Source organism: Bos mutus, chromosome 19 (assembly GCF_027580195.1).
Source record: "Bos mutus isolate GX-2022 chromosome 19, NWIPB_WYAK_1.1, whole genome shotgun sequence".
Classification (NCBI taxonomy): domain Eukaryota; kingdom Metazoa; phylum Chordata; class Mammalia; order Artiodactyla; family Bovidae; genus Bos; species Bos mutus.
The window spans coordinates 52,942,076-52,959,275 of NC_091635.1; the positions used below are offsets into that span (position 1 = coordinate 52,942,076).

General features: G+C 48.9%; 1 protein-coding gene across 4 annotated transcripts; it reads left to right on the forward strand.

Moving 5' to 3' along the window:
• The first annotated feature begins 1,920 nt into the window (after positions 1–1,920).
• On the forward strand, positions 1,921–16,621 carry MKS1 (MKS transition zone complex subunit 1). Of its 4 annotated transcripts, XM_005900641.2 has the most exons (18): positions 1,921–2,031; positions 2,404–2,513; positions 3,738–3,805; positions 4,251–4,406; positions 5,430–5,527; positions 5,727–5,855; positions 6,116–6,220; positions 6,428–6,536; positions 7,065–7,121; positions 11,334–11,376; positions 11,636–11,701; positions 13,488–13,558; positions 13,904–13,973; positions 14,069–14,176; positions 14,998–15,131; positions 15,626–15,708; positions 15,794–15,891; positions 16,001–16,621. In XM_005900641.2, the coding sequence occupies exons 1-18, from the start codon at positions 1,952–1,954 to the stop codon at positions 16,090–16,092; spliced, it is 1,677 nt and encodes a 558-aa protein (XP_005900703.1). In that variant the 5' UTR covers positions 1,921–1,951; the 3' UTR covers positions 16,093–16,621. The 4 variants fall into 4 exon arrangements, with proteins under 4 accessions (XP_005900703.1, XP_070213350.1, XP_070213347.1 ...); XM_070357249.1 differs by lacking the exon at positions 15,626–15,708; XM_070357246.1 differs by lacking the exon at positions 14,069–14,176.
• Positions 16,622–17,200: the final 579 nt, after the last annotated feature.

The window sequence follows — 17,200 nt, forward strand, 5'->3', positions numbered from 1 at the left end:
GGGCTTCCCTGGTGGCTCAAACAGTAAAGACTACACCTGCAATGCAGGAAAACTGGGTTCAATCCCTGGGTTGGGAAGATTCCCGGGAGGAGGGCCTGGTAACCCTCTCTAGTATTCTTGCCTATAGAATCCCCAAGGACAGAGGAGCATGGCAGGCTACAGTCCATGGGATCGCAGAGTCAGACACGATTGTATGACTAAGCACAGCACAGTCAATTTAGATCGTTAGTTTCAGGTATAAAACCTGAAACAGGGATTCAATAGTTTTATAGATTATATTCCATTTAAAGTTATTACAAAAGAATAGCTATATTTTCCTGTTTATAAAACATATCTCTATTTCTTATTTATTTTATACATAGTAGTTTGTAATTCCTAATCTCATACCCCTATCTTGCTTTTCTCCCTTCCCTCTCCCCACTGGGTAAGGGAATCAGTAGACCCCTTGAACTCTGCTCATGGATCCCGATTTTAAGAATCCTGATTTATATCAGTAAATAAAAGGAATAAAAATCTAGTTTACCTGTATAAAGATAATTTAATTATGGTTACTTAGACAAATCACTTATATTTGCATATCATGTGATACAGTACTTTGCTTATACTTATGTCAGGTTGACTTTGCTCTAAGTTAGATTTGGTGTAAAACCAAAGTTGTTTCAGGCTCCAACTTCATCATTTGTGATTCATATGGCAAAGTGTTGCCTATTCACAATTTTAAAAGAAAAAATTAGAGTGATCTTTTTTCTTAAGAATGATAGTCTGCCTTCACAGTTTCACCTGTTGAAATAATTATTACTATTTCCCAGGTTGGGAATTGTGTGCTCTTACAGAATAAATTGGTAGGTAAGAGGTTGTGAAGCAGAGTGGTAAGGTGTTCAGGCTTTAAAGACAGGCCTGGGCTGGAGTCTCAGCTCCTCTGCCACTTACTCCAGTTCTACCTTCACGTTCTGGCCTTCAATAACTTCACTGACTATGAGAATAACAAATACCTACTTAAGGGAGTTCTAGGAGGATTAGGGACAACATAAACAAGGAGCCCAGGCTGTATTAGATCTTACATAAATAGGGCTATTGTTATAGTGAGTCTTTAGTGTTATACAAGAGCAGCTTTGTTGCTAATGGCTCCCAATGCCATACAATCAAACTGGGTTCAGGGGACAAGCAGCAGCAAATGACAAAGGCTGATAACTGCTGCCATCCCCAAGGTGCCAGAGAGCCGGACTCGAGGTTACAGGTGTGTCCCGCCTTTGGCAGCCCAATGAAGCACGTCTTCAGAATGGCACTTTATTGACCTTTCTCAAGGTCAGTGCGGTATCTAAGGTGGCTTAAAAATCGGGAAATAACACATGCAGGGGAAAAACCAGTGCAATAATGACATCTTTTCCTTCCTTACTGCTAGCTTCCTTGTTTCTTTTTTCTCTGGTTCAGTGAATGCCAACCCAAAGAGTAATTAATCTTCTGACACTTTGATGTCTGGGTAACTGTCTTCACCTCCGGTCACTCCTCTGGGAAGAATGGGTGCATTCTGTGAGTCCCCGTCAACCAATTCTGAGGCCAAAGTGTCCCATGATTCAGTGTAAGACTGTGTGGTGTGGTGGGAAAAGTAGTAGCTGGGAACTCAGGACACTCGGATTTGGAGCTTACGATCATTTCTGTCCGAATCTACATAATGGGGGCCGATAGCGCGGCTTTAGTTTCCTCATTTGTCAAGCGCACCCAGCCCGGCCTTGGGTGTGAGCGAGCTTTGTTCGCACTAAAGACCAGCGGCAACTCCGCAGGATTACCCCAGCCGGCGTGGGCAGGGACTCAGCCCTGGCGGGGCCCGCGATGGGCAGGGCTTCTCCCGCGCCGCCTAGGGAACCGGGTTCCAGACTCCTGACGGCGTCTCAGTTGCCAGGGGAACCGGGGCGGCGCGCTTTCCGGCGCAGTCGTGCGCGGCGCAGCTGTCATGGCGGAGGCCATCTGGAGCAGTGATACCGGAGAGGCCGTGTACCGCTCTCGGGACCCCGTGCGCAACCTCCGCCTCCGGTAGTCGCATCACCCCAGAGCCCCGTGCTTTTATGCTCTCAGATAATTGGAACTTGAATTACACTTCTCCTTTGCTGGGGCCCTCACTTCCGTTTGCAGTACTGACCACTGTCATCCCGGTCTCCTCGCGTCTCCCTCACTACCTGGAACCCTCTTCACTCGCAACTTGCTAGACTCACCGTTTCAGGACCCTACGCCCCCCAAATTCCTCAGAGCCCTATGCCCCCCTCCCCTCCTCTCTGTTGCCTGCACCCTGCCACATCTCTTGGTAGCCATAATCTCTTTAGTGGTTCGTTTCCCCATCCTTGCTCTGTGTTCGTCTCCTGCTTGTGTATCTTGTAACAGTATTTTGGGCTTCTCTTTTCCTGGCAGAGTCCACCTGCAAAGAATCACATCAAGCAACTACCTCCATTGCCAGCCTGCTGCCCAACTGGGGAAGGATCTCATAGACTTGGCCACTTTTAGGCCTCACCCAACGGCCAGTGGGTGTATTTTGGTGATGGGCCCTTGGGGATCTGGGGAAGGGCCTAGGGCTGAGGTTACTTCTTAAGACAGAGTAGACCCAGGTCTATAGTCTGAGAAAAGGTATAGAGAGCTTGGGTTTCTTGTCCAAGGTCACTGGGCTGCTAACTGTTGAAGTCAGAATTTGATCCCAGGCAGTTTTAACTACTACATTATGTTGTGTGAAAATTGAATTCAAGAAGTGATTCCTATCATCAAGAAGCTGATCTGAACTGTGGTCAAATGTAGTGAAATAGCAAATACTGTGCTTTGGGTATATTATAAATTTACCTCTAAACCCAAATGCCATTTCTGACATTTTTTTTTTTTTTCTAAGAGAAAATATGACTCCAAACTTGAAACTTACAATATGAACACTTTTTAAAAACAAGTTAAACATTTGGGTCTGCTTGGAAAATGCACTTTTTTTTTTTTTTTTGCTGTGTGGCATGCGGGATCTTAGTTTTCCCTGTAGGGATGGAACCCATGCCCCCTGCAATGCAACCACCGGACTACCAGGGACGTCCCAGAAAATGTGCGTATTAGTATTATCTGTGTTCTAGCCTTTTTCTTTCTCTGAGAAGCCAGAAAAGTGAGAAAGAGAAGACAGTGTGTTTGTGTTAGGTCACTAGTCTCTTTGCTTTTGTTTCTGTTCAGAAATATTCCTGGGCAAAAGTGTGAGCTGGTGGGTTTTGAAGCATATATCTTTGGAAAGGCATACTCATCTAGGAGTGTACATACTAGATTTGGTTCTTTTTAAAAAACAAATCTGTTATATGTCTTTCCTTTTCTCTCTTAATACTTGGTCTCTTAAGGTTACAGTGTTTGTGATTCTAGATTTATGGCTTCAGAAATAGTGAAGATAAAAATGCCATGGTTCATAGCAAATGTAGACAATCGGGATTGAGAAAGAGCTGTTCAGCCTATATCTAAATTTCAGCTCTTAACTCTGAATTAGATTAAATAATTCCTGGAGGACGTGATTTCTTTTATTAAAGTTAGTGGGGGTGATTAAAACTTCTTGGGTCTTAACCTTGGCTTCTGCACATATCTATTGCCTCTCTAGAGTGAGTACTTCATAATCAGTGAACTCCAACTGGTTTTGTGGCAAATATAAGAGCACAGACTTTGGTTATAACCAACCAGAGAGCAAGAAGTAGGGCTAGTTGGGCTCAAACATTTGACTCGCTCTGTTTTCTTTGGAGGTGGACACCGCCCAGAGGAAGAAGAAGAGGAGGTTGTGATTGGGTGGCAAGAGAAGCTCTTCAGCCAGGTGGGCTAGTGTCCCTTGTCTGCTCCGTGTCCCTGCACCTGGCCCACGTCCACCTGCCTGGTTGCAGGGAAAGGTTCCTGATACATATCGCCAAACTGACTTCCAGAAAGCTTACAGCAGTGTATACTTCCCACTGCTGTGTGTACGGGCTCAGTGTACGCACAGCACACATAAAACCTGCCACTAGCCAGTTTCATGATTTTGAGTAACACGCTTTTCACCTCTGGGCCACATACCAAAGCAGCACATGGTCTTGGTGTGCCAGTTCTGTAACAGCAGAATTGAGTTAGACTGTCGCTCTGGTTCCTTGTAGCTCTAACCTTTGTTGGCTTTTCTGTCCTCCATCAGTTTAGGTAAAACATCATGACAAATGATATTTGACCAAACAGTTGTAGCGACAAAATTAAAATACTCTCACTGGAACTCTGTTTCTTTGTGACCTCAGTTTGAAGTAGATCTGTACCAAAATGAAGCAGCCTGTCAGAGCCCTTTGGATCATCAGTACCGTCAAGAGATTCTAAAGCTGGAAGATTCAGGTGGCAGGAAGACCCGACGGATTTTTACCTACACTGACTCTGATAGATACACCAATTTGGAGGAGGTATCATTCTTTCCCAAGTAGACAGACTCAGGTAGACTTACCCAAGCTCTGTAGCTCCTTCACCTTTGTTTCCCCTGGCTTTCTGGCCTCGTGTTTTAACTCAGAAGCCTGTTAAGTGAGCCTGTCTAGGAATTTCCGTGTGTTTCTGGCAGCCAGGCTGGAGTAGGTAGGTGGGCAGGTCTCTGGGTGGTGTGGCTGCTGCTCCCTGCCCCACCTGCTGGAGGGCCTGGGGGAGCCGGCAGTGTCTCTAATGCTAGGCTTGCAGACTGCACACTGCGGGGAGCAGCCACTAGGTTTGATTTTCCCCGTGCATTATGAGATCAGACAGGTGGATGGAGTCTAGAACCATCTAGATTAAATTCATCATGGGATTCAGCCAAAACCGAACATACAGATTTGAAGAGGAATTCAGTACTGTATAGGGAATGGCTTGTGTCCTCAGTTTGCCGATGACAGCGTACCTTCGTGGCCTTGTTTTAGATTTTCTTCAGTCACTGTATGATATGTTCTATCTTCTCAGTGAGATTATAAACTCCTTGAAGGAGGGGAGAGCCTATATTTTCTGATTTTTGTCTATGAGTCTATAGATTTCTAAGCCAGGTGTTAATGTTTTTGAAAGTTGTGGGTTGGTAGCATGTAAAATTTAGGTTGTCTGTTTTGGTAAAGAAAGGAAAATTACGGAGCGTTTTTCACGGAATACTTGTGTTACATTTGGCATCTTCCAACCACCTAGTGATGTCAGCATCTCCTGGGTAGACCGCCCCAACTCTGTTGGTACGGGCTTACAGACTGCAGACTCATTTCTCAAGAGTAATGTGCTGCTACAACCTTAGGGCAAATCAGGGCATGGTCGGCTCTTCTCTGAGCTGTTTGTGCCTCTGCACTCTCCATCAGCGTGTGCTGTTGTGAGGTGGCTGCGCTCTCAAGGTCCTGTGAGGTTTCAGAAGGAAGATTTCCCTCCAGGTGCTTGATCCCACGTGGCCCTGAGCTGCTGGCTTATACCAAGCTGCTCTGTTTTCCCAGCACTGTCAGAAAATGACCACTGCAGCCAGCGAGATGCCGTCCTTCTTGGTCGAGCGAATGGCAAATGTCAGGCGGCGACGGCAGGACAGGCGAGGAACGTGAGTGCAAGTGTGTACGGGGCTGGGGAGGTCCCGGTGTTCCTTCTGTGCCAGTGTTCTTGGTGTGCTCACCGACGCAAGTGTCCCACTCTGCAGTGGAGTGCTCCCCTGTACTCCTCCTGGGTGTGCTCCCTTGCATTCTTCCTTCAGGGTCTTCAGGGGGTGCCAGGGAAGTGACCCTTCCTGTGGTGTCTCCCAGGGAAGGTGGCATTCTTAAGTCACGAATCGTCACCTGGGAGCCCTCAGAAGAATTCATCAGGAACAACCATGTCATCAACACCCCTCTTCAGACCATGTACATCATGGCAGACCTGGGGCCCTATGGAAAGTGAGTGAAGCTTCTCACTGCCCAACTCAGACCTTCATCCTCTTCTCCTGTCGCTAACCATCACCCTCCTGTTACGGTCATCCCAGGTATTTTGGAGGGAGGGATTTTGTTTCCTTCTTTTTCTTTGGAAGGAAATGTTTTACTCTGACTGTTCTCACCCCAGCCTCTGTCTTCTCCCCTGATGTGAACTGAATACCTCATCCTCTTTCCCGGAAATGGGACCAGCAATCTTGAACTCTGGTGTTACCTCTGGTTTCTAGGCTTGGCTATAAGAAGCATGAACATGTCCTCTGTACTCTGAAGGTGGACAGCAACGGAGTGATCACAGTAAAACCTGACTTCACTGGCTCCAAAGGACCCTACAGGTGAGAAGAGGAAGAAAGAGGTGGTGGAGACTAGCATTCCTTTGCTGGGCTTCACTTCTTGTCTCGAGTTGAGGAAGTTCTCAGAAAGCCCTTCATCTCTCCTAACGTTTAAATTCCCAGCCGACAGTTTGTTTGTCCCTGGGTTGGGTCTGGAGTGCCTCGTCTCCTGTTTTTCCAGTTAGTCCCTTTGTGGCTTTGACCTTACAGAATCGAGACAGAGGGGGAGAAGCAGGAGCTGTGGAAGTATACAATCGACAACGTGTCTTCCCTCGCCCAGCCTGAGGAGGAGGAGCGGGAGCAGCGCGTGTTCAAGGACGTGAGTGCTGATTCATCCGAGAACCGGAGAGCTGGGAGCTGAGGCCGTGCCTGAGGGTGGGTCAGCAGCGGCCGGGTCTTGCTCTTGATGGCCTCTCCTGACTTGGGAAGCCCTTCTAACCTATCAGACACGAGGCGTTGAGCCTGTTATAAGATCATTATGCTAATGATGATCTATCTGAGCATGGCCTGTGCTCTGTGCTAGGGCCTTCACATGCCTAATTTCATTTAGACTGTACCGCAGCCCTTCGAGGGAATGCTTATTTTATGACCATTTTGTAAGTGAGGCAATGGAGATCAAGAAGCTGAGTCTGCCCCAGGTCGCAGCAGCGTGGGAGCTGGCTTGGCCCCAGGCCAGTGGACTCCAGAGCCTCTGTGTTTCACTGTCCGATGTCGGCGGCAGGAGCACTCAGGCACCTGGCTCTCTGTGGTGTTTCCCATTCCTGCTGCGTTTCTCCCTCCCATTCAGACCTGAACCCTGGTCTGCCTGGGACTGCATCTTGAGTCTCGGTGTGGTTTGTTTCCTCAGCTCTATGGCCGGCACAAGGAGTATCTCAACAGCCTCGTGGGCACTGACTTTGAGATGGTGAGTAGCCCAGCTTCCCGCACCACCATAAGAGCGCTCTGACTCTAGCTGAGTGACGGTCCTCTCTTCAAGGTCCTCAAGACACACTCTTCAGTGTAAAAAGAAAGTAGAAAATAACATACAGAGTATAGTCCTTGCTGTGTTTTCGAAGCATTGCATGTTGATATAGAACTGTCGATGCCTAGGAAGAGGTCTCAAAGGGCACACGCCTTCTGGGGGCTTTCTCTGGGAAGGGGGTGGAATTGGGAGACAGCAGGTGGCTATTGAGGGGTGAGAGGGATATTTCAGGAATGTTTCCTTTTTATTCTCTAAACTTAGATAGTTTTGAATTTTTATCAGTGGTGATGCATTCATGTATTACTTTATAATTAATTTTATTGTTACTATGGAGTTGCTCAGTTGTGTCCAACTCTTTGCGACCCCATGGACTGTGACATGCCAGGCTTCCTGTCTCCTGGAGTTTGCTCAAATTCATGTCCACTGAGTCAGTGATGCTATCTATTAATTTTTTTTGTAAATAAGTATAAAAATGAAAAATGTCTTCCTTACTCTTAATGTAGATATTTTCCCTACATGCCCCATAAAGGAGGGAGGCATCTCATTTCTGTTCATCAGATAGTTTGGCTTTTAAGACAAAACAGTTTAAGTCCATAATCCCGTGGTCCTGTTCTTTGTCTTCTGTTAATCCAGGAGTTCCATTTCTAGATCTGGAAACAAAGATAGAGTTAGCCTGTGGTCTCCCTCTCTGTTTGTAAAAATTAGCTTTCACTATTTTCATATTGTATTAGCAACAGATGTTCAATGTTAAAAAGTTAGCTAAGATAGAGACATAAATAATTTAAAAGGAAACTGCCTAGCTTCTTGGCCTCAGCCCCCAGAGGGAGCAGGGTCTCCGGCCTCTTGCTGTAGGGCAGTGGCAGCTGTGCCTGCTTCTCTTGACCATTCTCATAAGGTCCCCACACTCCATTGCCCCTTCCACCATTTAAATTAGGTGCTGCCCCTATGTAAAGAGCAATATTGCATAGGAACCTGGAATGTCAGGTCCGTGAATCAAGGCAAATTGGAAGTGGTCAAACGAGATGGCAGAGTGAATGTTGACATTCTAGGAATCAGCAAACTAAAATGGACTGGAATGGGTGAATTTAACTCAGATGACCATTATATCTACTACTGTGGACAGGAATCCCTCAGAAGAAATTGAGTAGCCATCATGGTCAACAAAAGAGTCCGTAATGCAGTACTTGGATGCAATCTCAAAAACGACAGAATGATCTCTGTTCGTTTCCAAGGCAAACCATTCAATATCACAGTAATCCAAGTCTATGCGCCAACCAGTAACACTGAAGAAGCTGAAGTTGAACGGTTCTTTGAAGACCTCCAAGACCTTTTATTTATTTATTTTTTTTCTTTTCTAACTTTTATTTTTTTTTAATTTAATTTTATTATTTAACTTTACAATATTGTATTGGTTTTGCCATATATCAACATGAATCTGCCACAGGTATACATGTGTTCCCCATCCTGAACCCTCCTCCCTCCTCCCTTCCCATACCATCCCTCTGGGTCGTCCCCGTGCACCAGGACCTTTTAGAACTAACACCCAAAAAAGATGTCCTTTTCATTATAGGGGACTGGAATGCAAAAGTAGGAAGTCAAGAAACACCTGAAGTAACAGGCAAATTTGGCCTTGGAATATGGAATGAAGCAGCGCGAAGACTAATAGAGTTTTGCCAAGAAAATGCACTGGTCATAACAAACACCCTCTTCCAACAACACAAGAGAAGACTCTACACATGGACATCACCAGATGGTCAACACCGAAATCAGATTGATTATGTTCTTTGCAGCCAAAGATGGAGAAGCTCTATACAGTCAACAAAAACAAGACCGGGAGCTGACTGTGGCTCAGATCATGAACTCCTTATTACCAAATTCAGACTTAAATTGAAGAAAGTAGGGAAAACCACTAGACCATTCAGGTATGACCTAAATCAAATCCCTTATGATTATACAGTGGAAATGAGAAATAGATTTAAGGGCCTAGATCTGATAGATAGAGTGCCTGATGAACTATGGAATGAGATTCATGACATTGTACAGGGATCAAGACCATCCCCATGGAAAAGAAATGCAAAAAACCAAAATGGCTGTCTGGGGAGGCCTTACAAATAGCTGTGAAAAGAAGAGAAGCGAAAAGCAAAAGAGAAAAGGAAAGATAGCATCTGAATGCAGAGTGCCAAAGAATAGCAAGAAGGGATAAGAAAGCCTTCCTCAATGATCAATGCAAAGAAATAGAGGAAGACAACAGAATGGGAAAGACCAGAGATCTCTTCAAGAAAATTAGAGATACCAAGGGAACATTTCATGCAAAGATGGGCTCGATAAAGGACAGAAATGGTATGGACCTAACAGAAGCAGAAGATATTAAGAAGAGGTGGCAAGGATACACAGAAGAACTGTACAAAAAAGATCTTCATGACCCAGATAATCATGATGATGTGATCACTGACATAGAGCCAGACATCCTGGAATGTGAAGTGAAGTGGGCCTTAGAAAGCATCACTACGAAGAAAGCTAGTGGAGGTGATGGAATTCCAGTTGAGCTATTTCAAATCCTGAAAGATGATGCTGTGAAAGTGCTGCACTCAATATGCCAGCTAATTTGGAAAACTCAGCAGTGGCCACAGGACTGGAAAAGGTCCGTTTTCATTCCAGTCCCAAAGAAAGGCAATGCCAAAGAATGCTCAAACTACCGCACAGTTGCACTCATCTCACATGCTAGTAAAGTAATGCTCAAAATTCTCCAAGCCAGGCTTCAGCAATACGTGAACCGTGAACTTTCTGATGTTCAAGCTGGTTTTAGAAAAGGCAGAGGAACCAGAGATCAAATTGCCAACATCCGCTGGATCATGGAAAAAGCAAGAGAGTTCCAGAAAAACATCTATTTCTGGCTTATTGACTATGCCAAAGCCTTTGATTGCGTGGATCACAATAAACTGTGGAAAATTCTGAAAGAGATGGGAATACCAGACCACCTGACCTGCCTCTTGAGAAATCTGTATGCAGGTCAGGAAGCAACAGTTAGAACTGGACATGGAGCAACAGACTGGTTCCAAATAGGAAAAGGAGTATGTCAAGGCTGTATACTGTCACCCTGCTTATTTAACTTCTATGCAGAGTACATCATGAGAAATGCTGGGCTGGAAGAAACACAAGCTGGAATCAAGATTGCCGGGAGAAATATCAATCACCTCAGATATGCAGATAACACCACCCTTATGGCAGAAAGTGAAGACGAACTAAAAAGCCTCTTGAGGAAAGTGAAAGAGGAGAGTAAAAAGTTGGCTTAAAGCTCAACATTCAGAAAACGAAGATCATGGCATCCGGTTCCATCACCTCATGGGAAATAGATGGGGAAACAGTGTCAGACTTTATTTTTTTGGGCTCCAAAATCACTGCAGATGGTGACTGCAGCCATGAAATTAAAAGATGCTTACTCCTTGGAAGGAAAGTTGTGACCAACCTAGATAGCATATTCAAAAGCAGAAACATTACTTTGCCAGCAAAGGTCTGTCTAGTCAAGGCTGTGGTTTTTCCAGTAATCATGTATGGATGTGAAAGTTGGACTGTGAAGAAAGCAGAGCGCTGAAGAATTGATGCTTTTGAACTGTGGTGTTGGAGAAGACTCTTGAGAGTCCCTTGGACTGCAAGGAGATCCAACCAGTCCATTCTGAAGGATTTCTTTGGAAGGAATGATGCTAAAGCTGAAACTCCAGTACTTTGGCCACCTCATGCGAAGAGTTGACTCATTGGAAAAGACTCTGATGGTGGGAGGGATTGGGGGCAGGAGGAGAAGGGGACGACAGAGGATGAGATGGCTGGATGGCATTACTGACTTGATGGACGTGAGTCTGAGTGAACTCCGGGAGTTGGTGATGGACAGGGAGGCCTGGCGTGCTGCAATTCATAGGGTCGCAAAGAGTCGGACACGACTGAGCGACTGAACTGAATTGAACTTGCCCCTATGTTAACGCATTTGAGAAATGAAGAAAACAGATCTGTGGAGAAATGGCAGGTGGGGAGGAAGTGTGGGTAGTCGCTCGCCAGAATCGGACATCTTGTGACAGGTCCTGTGGGGTTTATGGACAGGCTCGAGGAGAGGGGTCGCTTCCCTCAGACCTCCTGACCGGTCCCCACTTCTCTCTACCCCAGACCACACCAGGTGCCCTCCGGCTCTTCGTGAATGGAGAGGTGGGTAAGTGTCTCACCAGATGGAGGTCCCCTGAGGCTTGGCAAGTGCCAGAGAGAGCAGTGTGGAATAGTCCTCCCCATCGCAGTGGTGGCCTTGGGTTGTCCGCAGTGCTCGGGAGACTCAGGCATGAGTCTTTCCTGGAAACACAGAGAGTCCCTGGCCCTCGGGAGCCTTGCCTCCACAAGTGGGTAGGCCCTGCAGGACTGGGTCAGGCGTTAGGGGTGATAGGGCAATACACTGAATCCGTTTCCTGTTTTCTTAGTTTCAGCCCAAGGCTATGAGTATGACAACCTCTACGTCCACTTCTTTGTGGAGTTGCCAACTTCTAGTAAGTAGTATTCACAAGTCTCTCTTTTTACCCCTTCTGACAGTTTTCCAGAAGCATTGGGTCAGGTTTCCTTCCCCACTCCTCCACTGAAATTGTTACCATTCTTATCAAGGTCATAGGTTACTTCCAAGATGTGGAATCCTGTGGGGACGTGTCTGCCTTTGCCCTCCTTGGTCTCCCAGTTGCCACAGCTCACTTTCCTCACTGCCCCTCTCCTCTTGCCTTCAGGCTCCGTGCTCCACTCAGCTCTCTGGGTGGTGGCTCAGCAGCCTCCTTGGCTGTTTCCTCGTCTGCTGTTGACCTAGAACTATTAGAGCATCCAAAGCCGGGCCTGGCCTTCTGTTACTGTCTCTCCACAGTCTTTCTAGGTGGCCCCATCCTTCCTGTGGCTTCAGTGCTGTGTGTGTGTCTCAGACGCCCAGACTTCTCTCTCTACTCTTAGCCTCGCCCTGAATTCCAGACTCATGCCCACTTACCTGTTTGTTGTTTCTGCTTAACGTGACCGAAAGCATCCCTGATCCTCCTCTTGCCGCAAACCTGCCATCACGGTCTTCTCCATCTTAGCAGAACCACAATATCATCTCCTTGGTGTCCACTACCAGGAATATAAGGGACATCCTCGATTCCCCACTTTCTCTAGTCCCTACCACCACTCATGCCATCAGCAATTCCTGTCAGGCTTGTTTCCCGAAGATGTCCTGAATGTCCTGTTCTCTTGAGGACCCTGGACCAAACCACCATCATCTCTTACTTAGGCCAAAGCATTAAATGTCTAATTTATCCTCTTGCTTCCTGTCTCGCTCTTATGTTTCTTTTCTTTTTAAAATAATTTTTATTTATGTATGTATTTTTAGCTGTGCTGGGTCTTCATTGCTGCAGGGGCTCCTCTCTGGTTGTGGTGGTTGGGCTTCTCACGGCAGTGGCCTCTCTCGTTGCAGAGCACGGGCTCTCGGGCACTGAGGCTTCAGTAGCCACGGCTCCCGGGCTCTGGAGCACAGGCTCAGTAGTTCTGGTGCACAGGCTTAGTTTTTCCTCGGCTTGTGGGAGTCTTCCCGGACCAGGGACTGAACCTGTGTCTCTTGCATTGGCAGGTGGATTCTTTATCATTGAGCCACCAGGGAAGCCGCCTTACGTTTCATTTGCCATACATACCACAGCCTAACCGAGCCTATAAAATGTAAACCAGCTGTCTCTCTTCAACTTAAAGCCCCAACAGCTTCCCTTCCCACTTTGAGCAAAGTCCAGACCCCATTCTCTGAATGAGCTGGCCCCGGCCTGTCTTTCCTTTATAACATTCCAGTCATGCTTCCTGTTCCTCAACAGGCCAAGTTCATTCCCACTCTAGGGCCTTTTCAGGACCATTTCCTCTGTCCGAAACCTTTTGAATCCTATCTTTGCATGACTGGTTCTGCTTCAGTTTAGGTCTAAGCCTAAGTTTCACCTCCGAGTGGTCCCTCAGCATCCCTAAATGGGCCTCCAGGCCTCTCAGTCTCTTCATGCTGTTTTATATTTAGCTTTTATCACTCCCTGATGGTCTGTCGTTGGTTGGCTTTCTGTGCCTCCTCCCACTGCCAGCTAGAAGGTTAGCTCCCTGAGAGACAGGAAGCTTTTCTATCCGGTCACTGCAGTGTCCCTAGGGGCCAGTCATAGCACACAGTGGGCCCAGTGAACATGGCATGAGTGATTGGTCACGTGCCTGAATGACTGAATGCAGAAAGGAGCTTTGTGTTTCTCTCAACTGCTCGCCTTCCTCCCTGGTTGACTTTGTGTGGTCTTTGGCTTTTAGACTGGTCAAGCCCAGCGTTCCAGCAGCTCTCAGGAATAACACAGACCTGTGCCACCAAGTCCTGGGGGATGGTATGGCAACAAGAGGGGCGCCTGGAGGGAACAGGGCTGCTCGCAGCATGACATCCAAAGATGATCGGGCTAGCAGTGTGGGGAGGACTCCAGAGCTGGGTGTGGTGCTTTGCTGTGGGCCCTGCAGGGCCGCCTTGTCCCTGGATTCTCTGCCTTTTTGAGAATGGCAACAGCTTGCGTCTGGGTGTCCCTTCCCCTCTTAGCCTCTTATTTCCTGTGTGGAGTGATAGTTTTTCCTTTTCCATTGGGACTATGACCTTGTCACTGGCCACAGGAAAAATGAGTGCCAGGTGAGGTCTTGCCACTCTGTGGCACTGAGTTTAAAACAACAGCCCTCCTTTTTAGGATAACGTGGCCTACTTCTCCTACCCTTTCACGTTCGAGGCCTCCTTCCTCCACGAGGACGAATCTGTCGGTGAGTGGCCTGGCCGGTCCTCGGCCTTGGGGCTCCTCAGATGCGCCCTCTCCTGTGGGGGCCTCCCGGGACCTGGCCACTTCTCCCCTTCACAGATGCGCTCCCAGAGTGGCCTGTGCTCTACTGCGAGGTCCTCTCGCTGGACTTCTGGCAGCGGTACCGCGTGGAAGGCTATGGGGCTGTGGTGCTGCCTGCCACCCCAGGTGACTTCTCGTACCTGCCCTGCACGCAGCCCTCCTGCCCCCACTCCTAGACGCAAGGCTGGCGCTTCAGAGGACTCGACCACTTCCTGGGAGAAGTGGGGATGGCTGGGAACTAGAAGCACTTAACTTGCAAGATTCTGTGCTCCTTTTGAGGGCATTTTCTGTCTCCGTTAGAGACAGCTGAGCAGCTTTGGACTCTGATTCCGGCTCCTCTGATTTGACCTGTAGCCTTGGGGGAGCGACTTCACTTTCACTTTTCACTTTCATGCATTGGAGAAGGAAATGGCAACCCACTCCAGTGTTCTTGCCTGGAGAATCCCAGGGACGGGGGAGCCTGGTGGGCTGGCGTCTATGGGGTCACACAGAGTTGGACACGACTGATGCGACTTAGCAGCAGCCTGTGTCAAGATGGGCTCTGAACAGACGTGTACTCAGTGGGTCACCGTTCCTTTAGAAATAATGGCCACTGTCTTCTCTTGTGTGCCAGGCAGTGTGCTGAGTGCTTCTCGTTTGATTCTCCCCACCACTCTTTGAGGCATAGGTGTTGGTATTATTTCCGTTTTACTAGACGAGGAGAATGGGGTTCAGAGAGGCTGAGAAACTTGTGCCAGCGCCCAGGTAGTAACTGGCAGAGCTAAGATCTGAGCTTCTGTCTGATTGATTCTCATGTGGGTCCCCTAAACCTCCATGGTGACCTTCACCAGAGGTCAGGCCGTACCCAGACCAGGTGTTTTAGTGGTGGCAAGGCCCATGTGACTGCTGGGGAGCCTGCAAGGGACCGCAGGCCCTTCCCAGCCCTGGCTGCATCCTCTTCTGCCCAGGCTCTCACACCCTGACGGTCTCCACCTGGAGGCCCCTGGAGCTCAGCCCAGTGGCTGAACTGCGGAGGTTTTTCATTGGTGGCTCTCTGGAGCTGGAGGACCTCTCCTACGTGTGGATACCAGGAACCTTCAAGGTGACTTTTGTCTCTGGGTAGATTTCACCGTGGGAAGTTATGGCTTCTGGGAAAGGTGCAGTCTGGGTTAAGTCCCCTTAATCGTTCATTGCTTCATCAGTGCTTAGTCTCTTCCTTTCTGTGGCTCCAGTGGGAAATCTCAGCCACACCTTGAAGCACATACAGACGTCAGTGCTCTCTAGGAGAGCTCTGAGAAGTAGGACGCTTAGAGGTTTCCCCTGGTCCCCATCAGAGTAACTGGCCCCTTCCCCCAGCCCATCCCTGAGACCTCAGGAAGCAGAGGGTCAGCCGGCTTCTTAGAAGACTGCTAATTCTCAAATGAGGCTGGACTGTTGCCTGATTGACAGTCGGGAGGTGATGGCATTTGGGTGTTGGGATGAATTTTCCCCAACAGACCTGTTCTCCCCAAGAATGGGAATAAGAATGGGAGTGAGGCCAGCATGGTGCCTGGGGTCTGGAAACCACCCGAAGCCTGACACTAACCGGATCCACAGGGGGAGCGTCTGAGCCGCTTCGGACTCCGCACCGAGACCACAGGCAGCGTCACCTTCCGCCTGCACTGTCTGCAGCAGTCCCGGTGAGTGGCCCCGGCCCTCTGCCTCAGGCCTCCTGGTCCCCAGGGCTGCAGAGCAGCTGTGGTCAGGTGGCTGGCTCCCCCACAGGGCCTTCATGGAGTCAAGTTCCCTCCGGAAGAGGATGCGGAGTGTGTTGGACCGTCTGGAGGGATTCAGCCAGCAGAGTTCCATTCAAAATGTGCTGGGTAGGCTTCTCCCTCCACCCAAGTCCAGCCACCCCGCCCCTCCCGACATCCATGTGGGCCCCATCGTCCCCACACCGTGGTCCTGACTCCGTGTCTGCTTCCCTCACAGAGGCCTTCCGGCGAGCCCGGCGCCGTATGCAGGAGGCCCGAGAAAGCCTCCCCCAGGACCTTGTGAGTCCCTCAGAAACCTCGGTCTCCTAGCTCGCTGCAGCCCTGGCCTCTGTGATGAGTGATACCCACCACGGCCCGGGCCCTGCCACCTCTTCGTCTTTCTGGTTAGAGACCCCACTGACCTGCTGAGAACCAGAGGAGCTGAGAATCCTGACCCCTCACCTGCTCTTCAGCTGCCAAATGCCCACAGGTGGTTGCCTCTTGATATGTCAGCCCCTGCACGTGCCCCTCACAAGAGGACAGGTGTTTCGGGGTTGAGACCCGTTTGGGGGTAAGGCCAGAGTCACTTCTGTCCTCAGCTCTGCCTGCTCTCCGGCCTGTCTCTGGGTCTTGGGGGCAGAGCGCTGTGGTCCGTCCTGCTCTGCACCTGCTGCACATGTGGGGGCCCGAGAGAAGGCAGGCGAGGGAGGTCTTCCATCCCCACCCCGGGAGCCCACCTCCTCTTCCTGCCGAGGGGCTGGCTGCCGGAGTAAGTGAAGGCTGAAGGCAGTCCTTTCTGCTAGCTGGCTAGTGGCTTTTATTGTGTTTTTTGTACATAAAAAGGTTTTCTACCATCTGACATTCTGTCGGCTTGTTTTCTGCTCAAGTCTCTGGTATGGCAAAGGTATTCTCCTTAATGTCGGGGCCCCTAACACTGCCGCCCTTCCCTGCCTTTTCCTACTCCAGAGGTTCTTTGGATTCTCCAAACTCAGCCCCTAGGAGGGTCTTCAAGGTTAGTGCCGGCTGTGTCTTAGCAGCATTCCTCTGAAACATCTGGAGTGAAGTGTACGACAAGTTCCACGCTGCCCCATCCCCAGCCCAAAGCAGAAACAGCTTCTGCCCTCAGTGGTGCTTTCTTAGGAGAAGCAGCGAGTGCTGCCCACCCTGCAGGCTTCATAGGAAGATCGTGGGGTGGCTGGAGGCTGGGACTCTGGCCTCCCATTAGGCAGGGGTCAGGAACAGGCTGGAAAGTGGACAAAAATGGCTGGAAACCCTCCTTCTCACCTGGGCCTCCCAGAACCCCTTGCTTGGCTCTCGAGCCCTTGTATGCGGCGCTGATATGTGACCTGACATGTGAGAGGGTTGCCTGGTGGAAGGGTTCATCGCTGCCGGGTGCCCCGGCCACCACTCCCAGCCAGAGAGCCGGCCATAGCCGGCA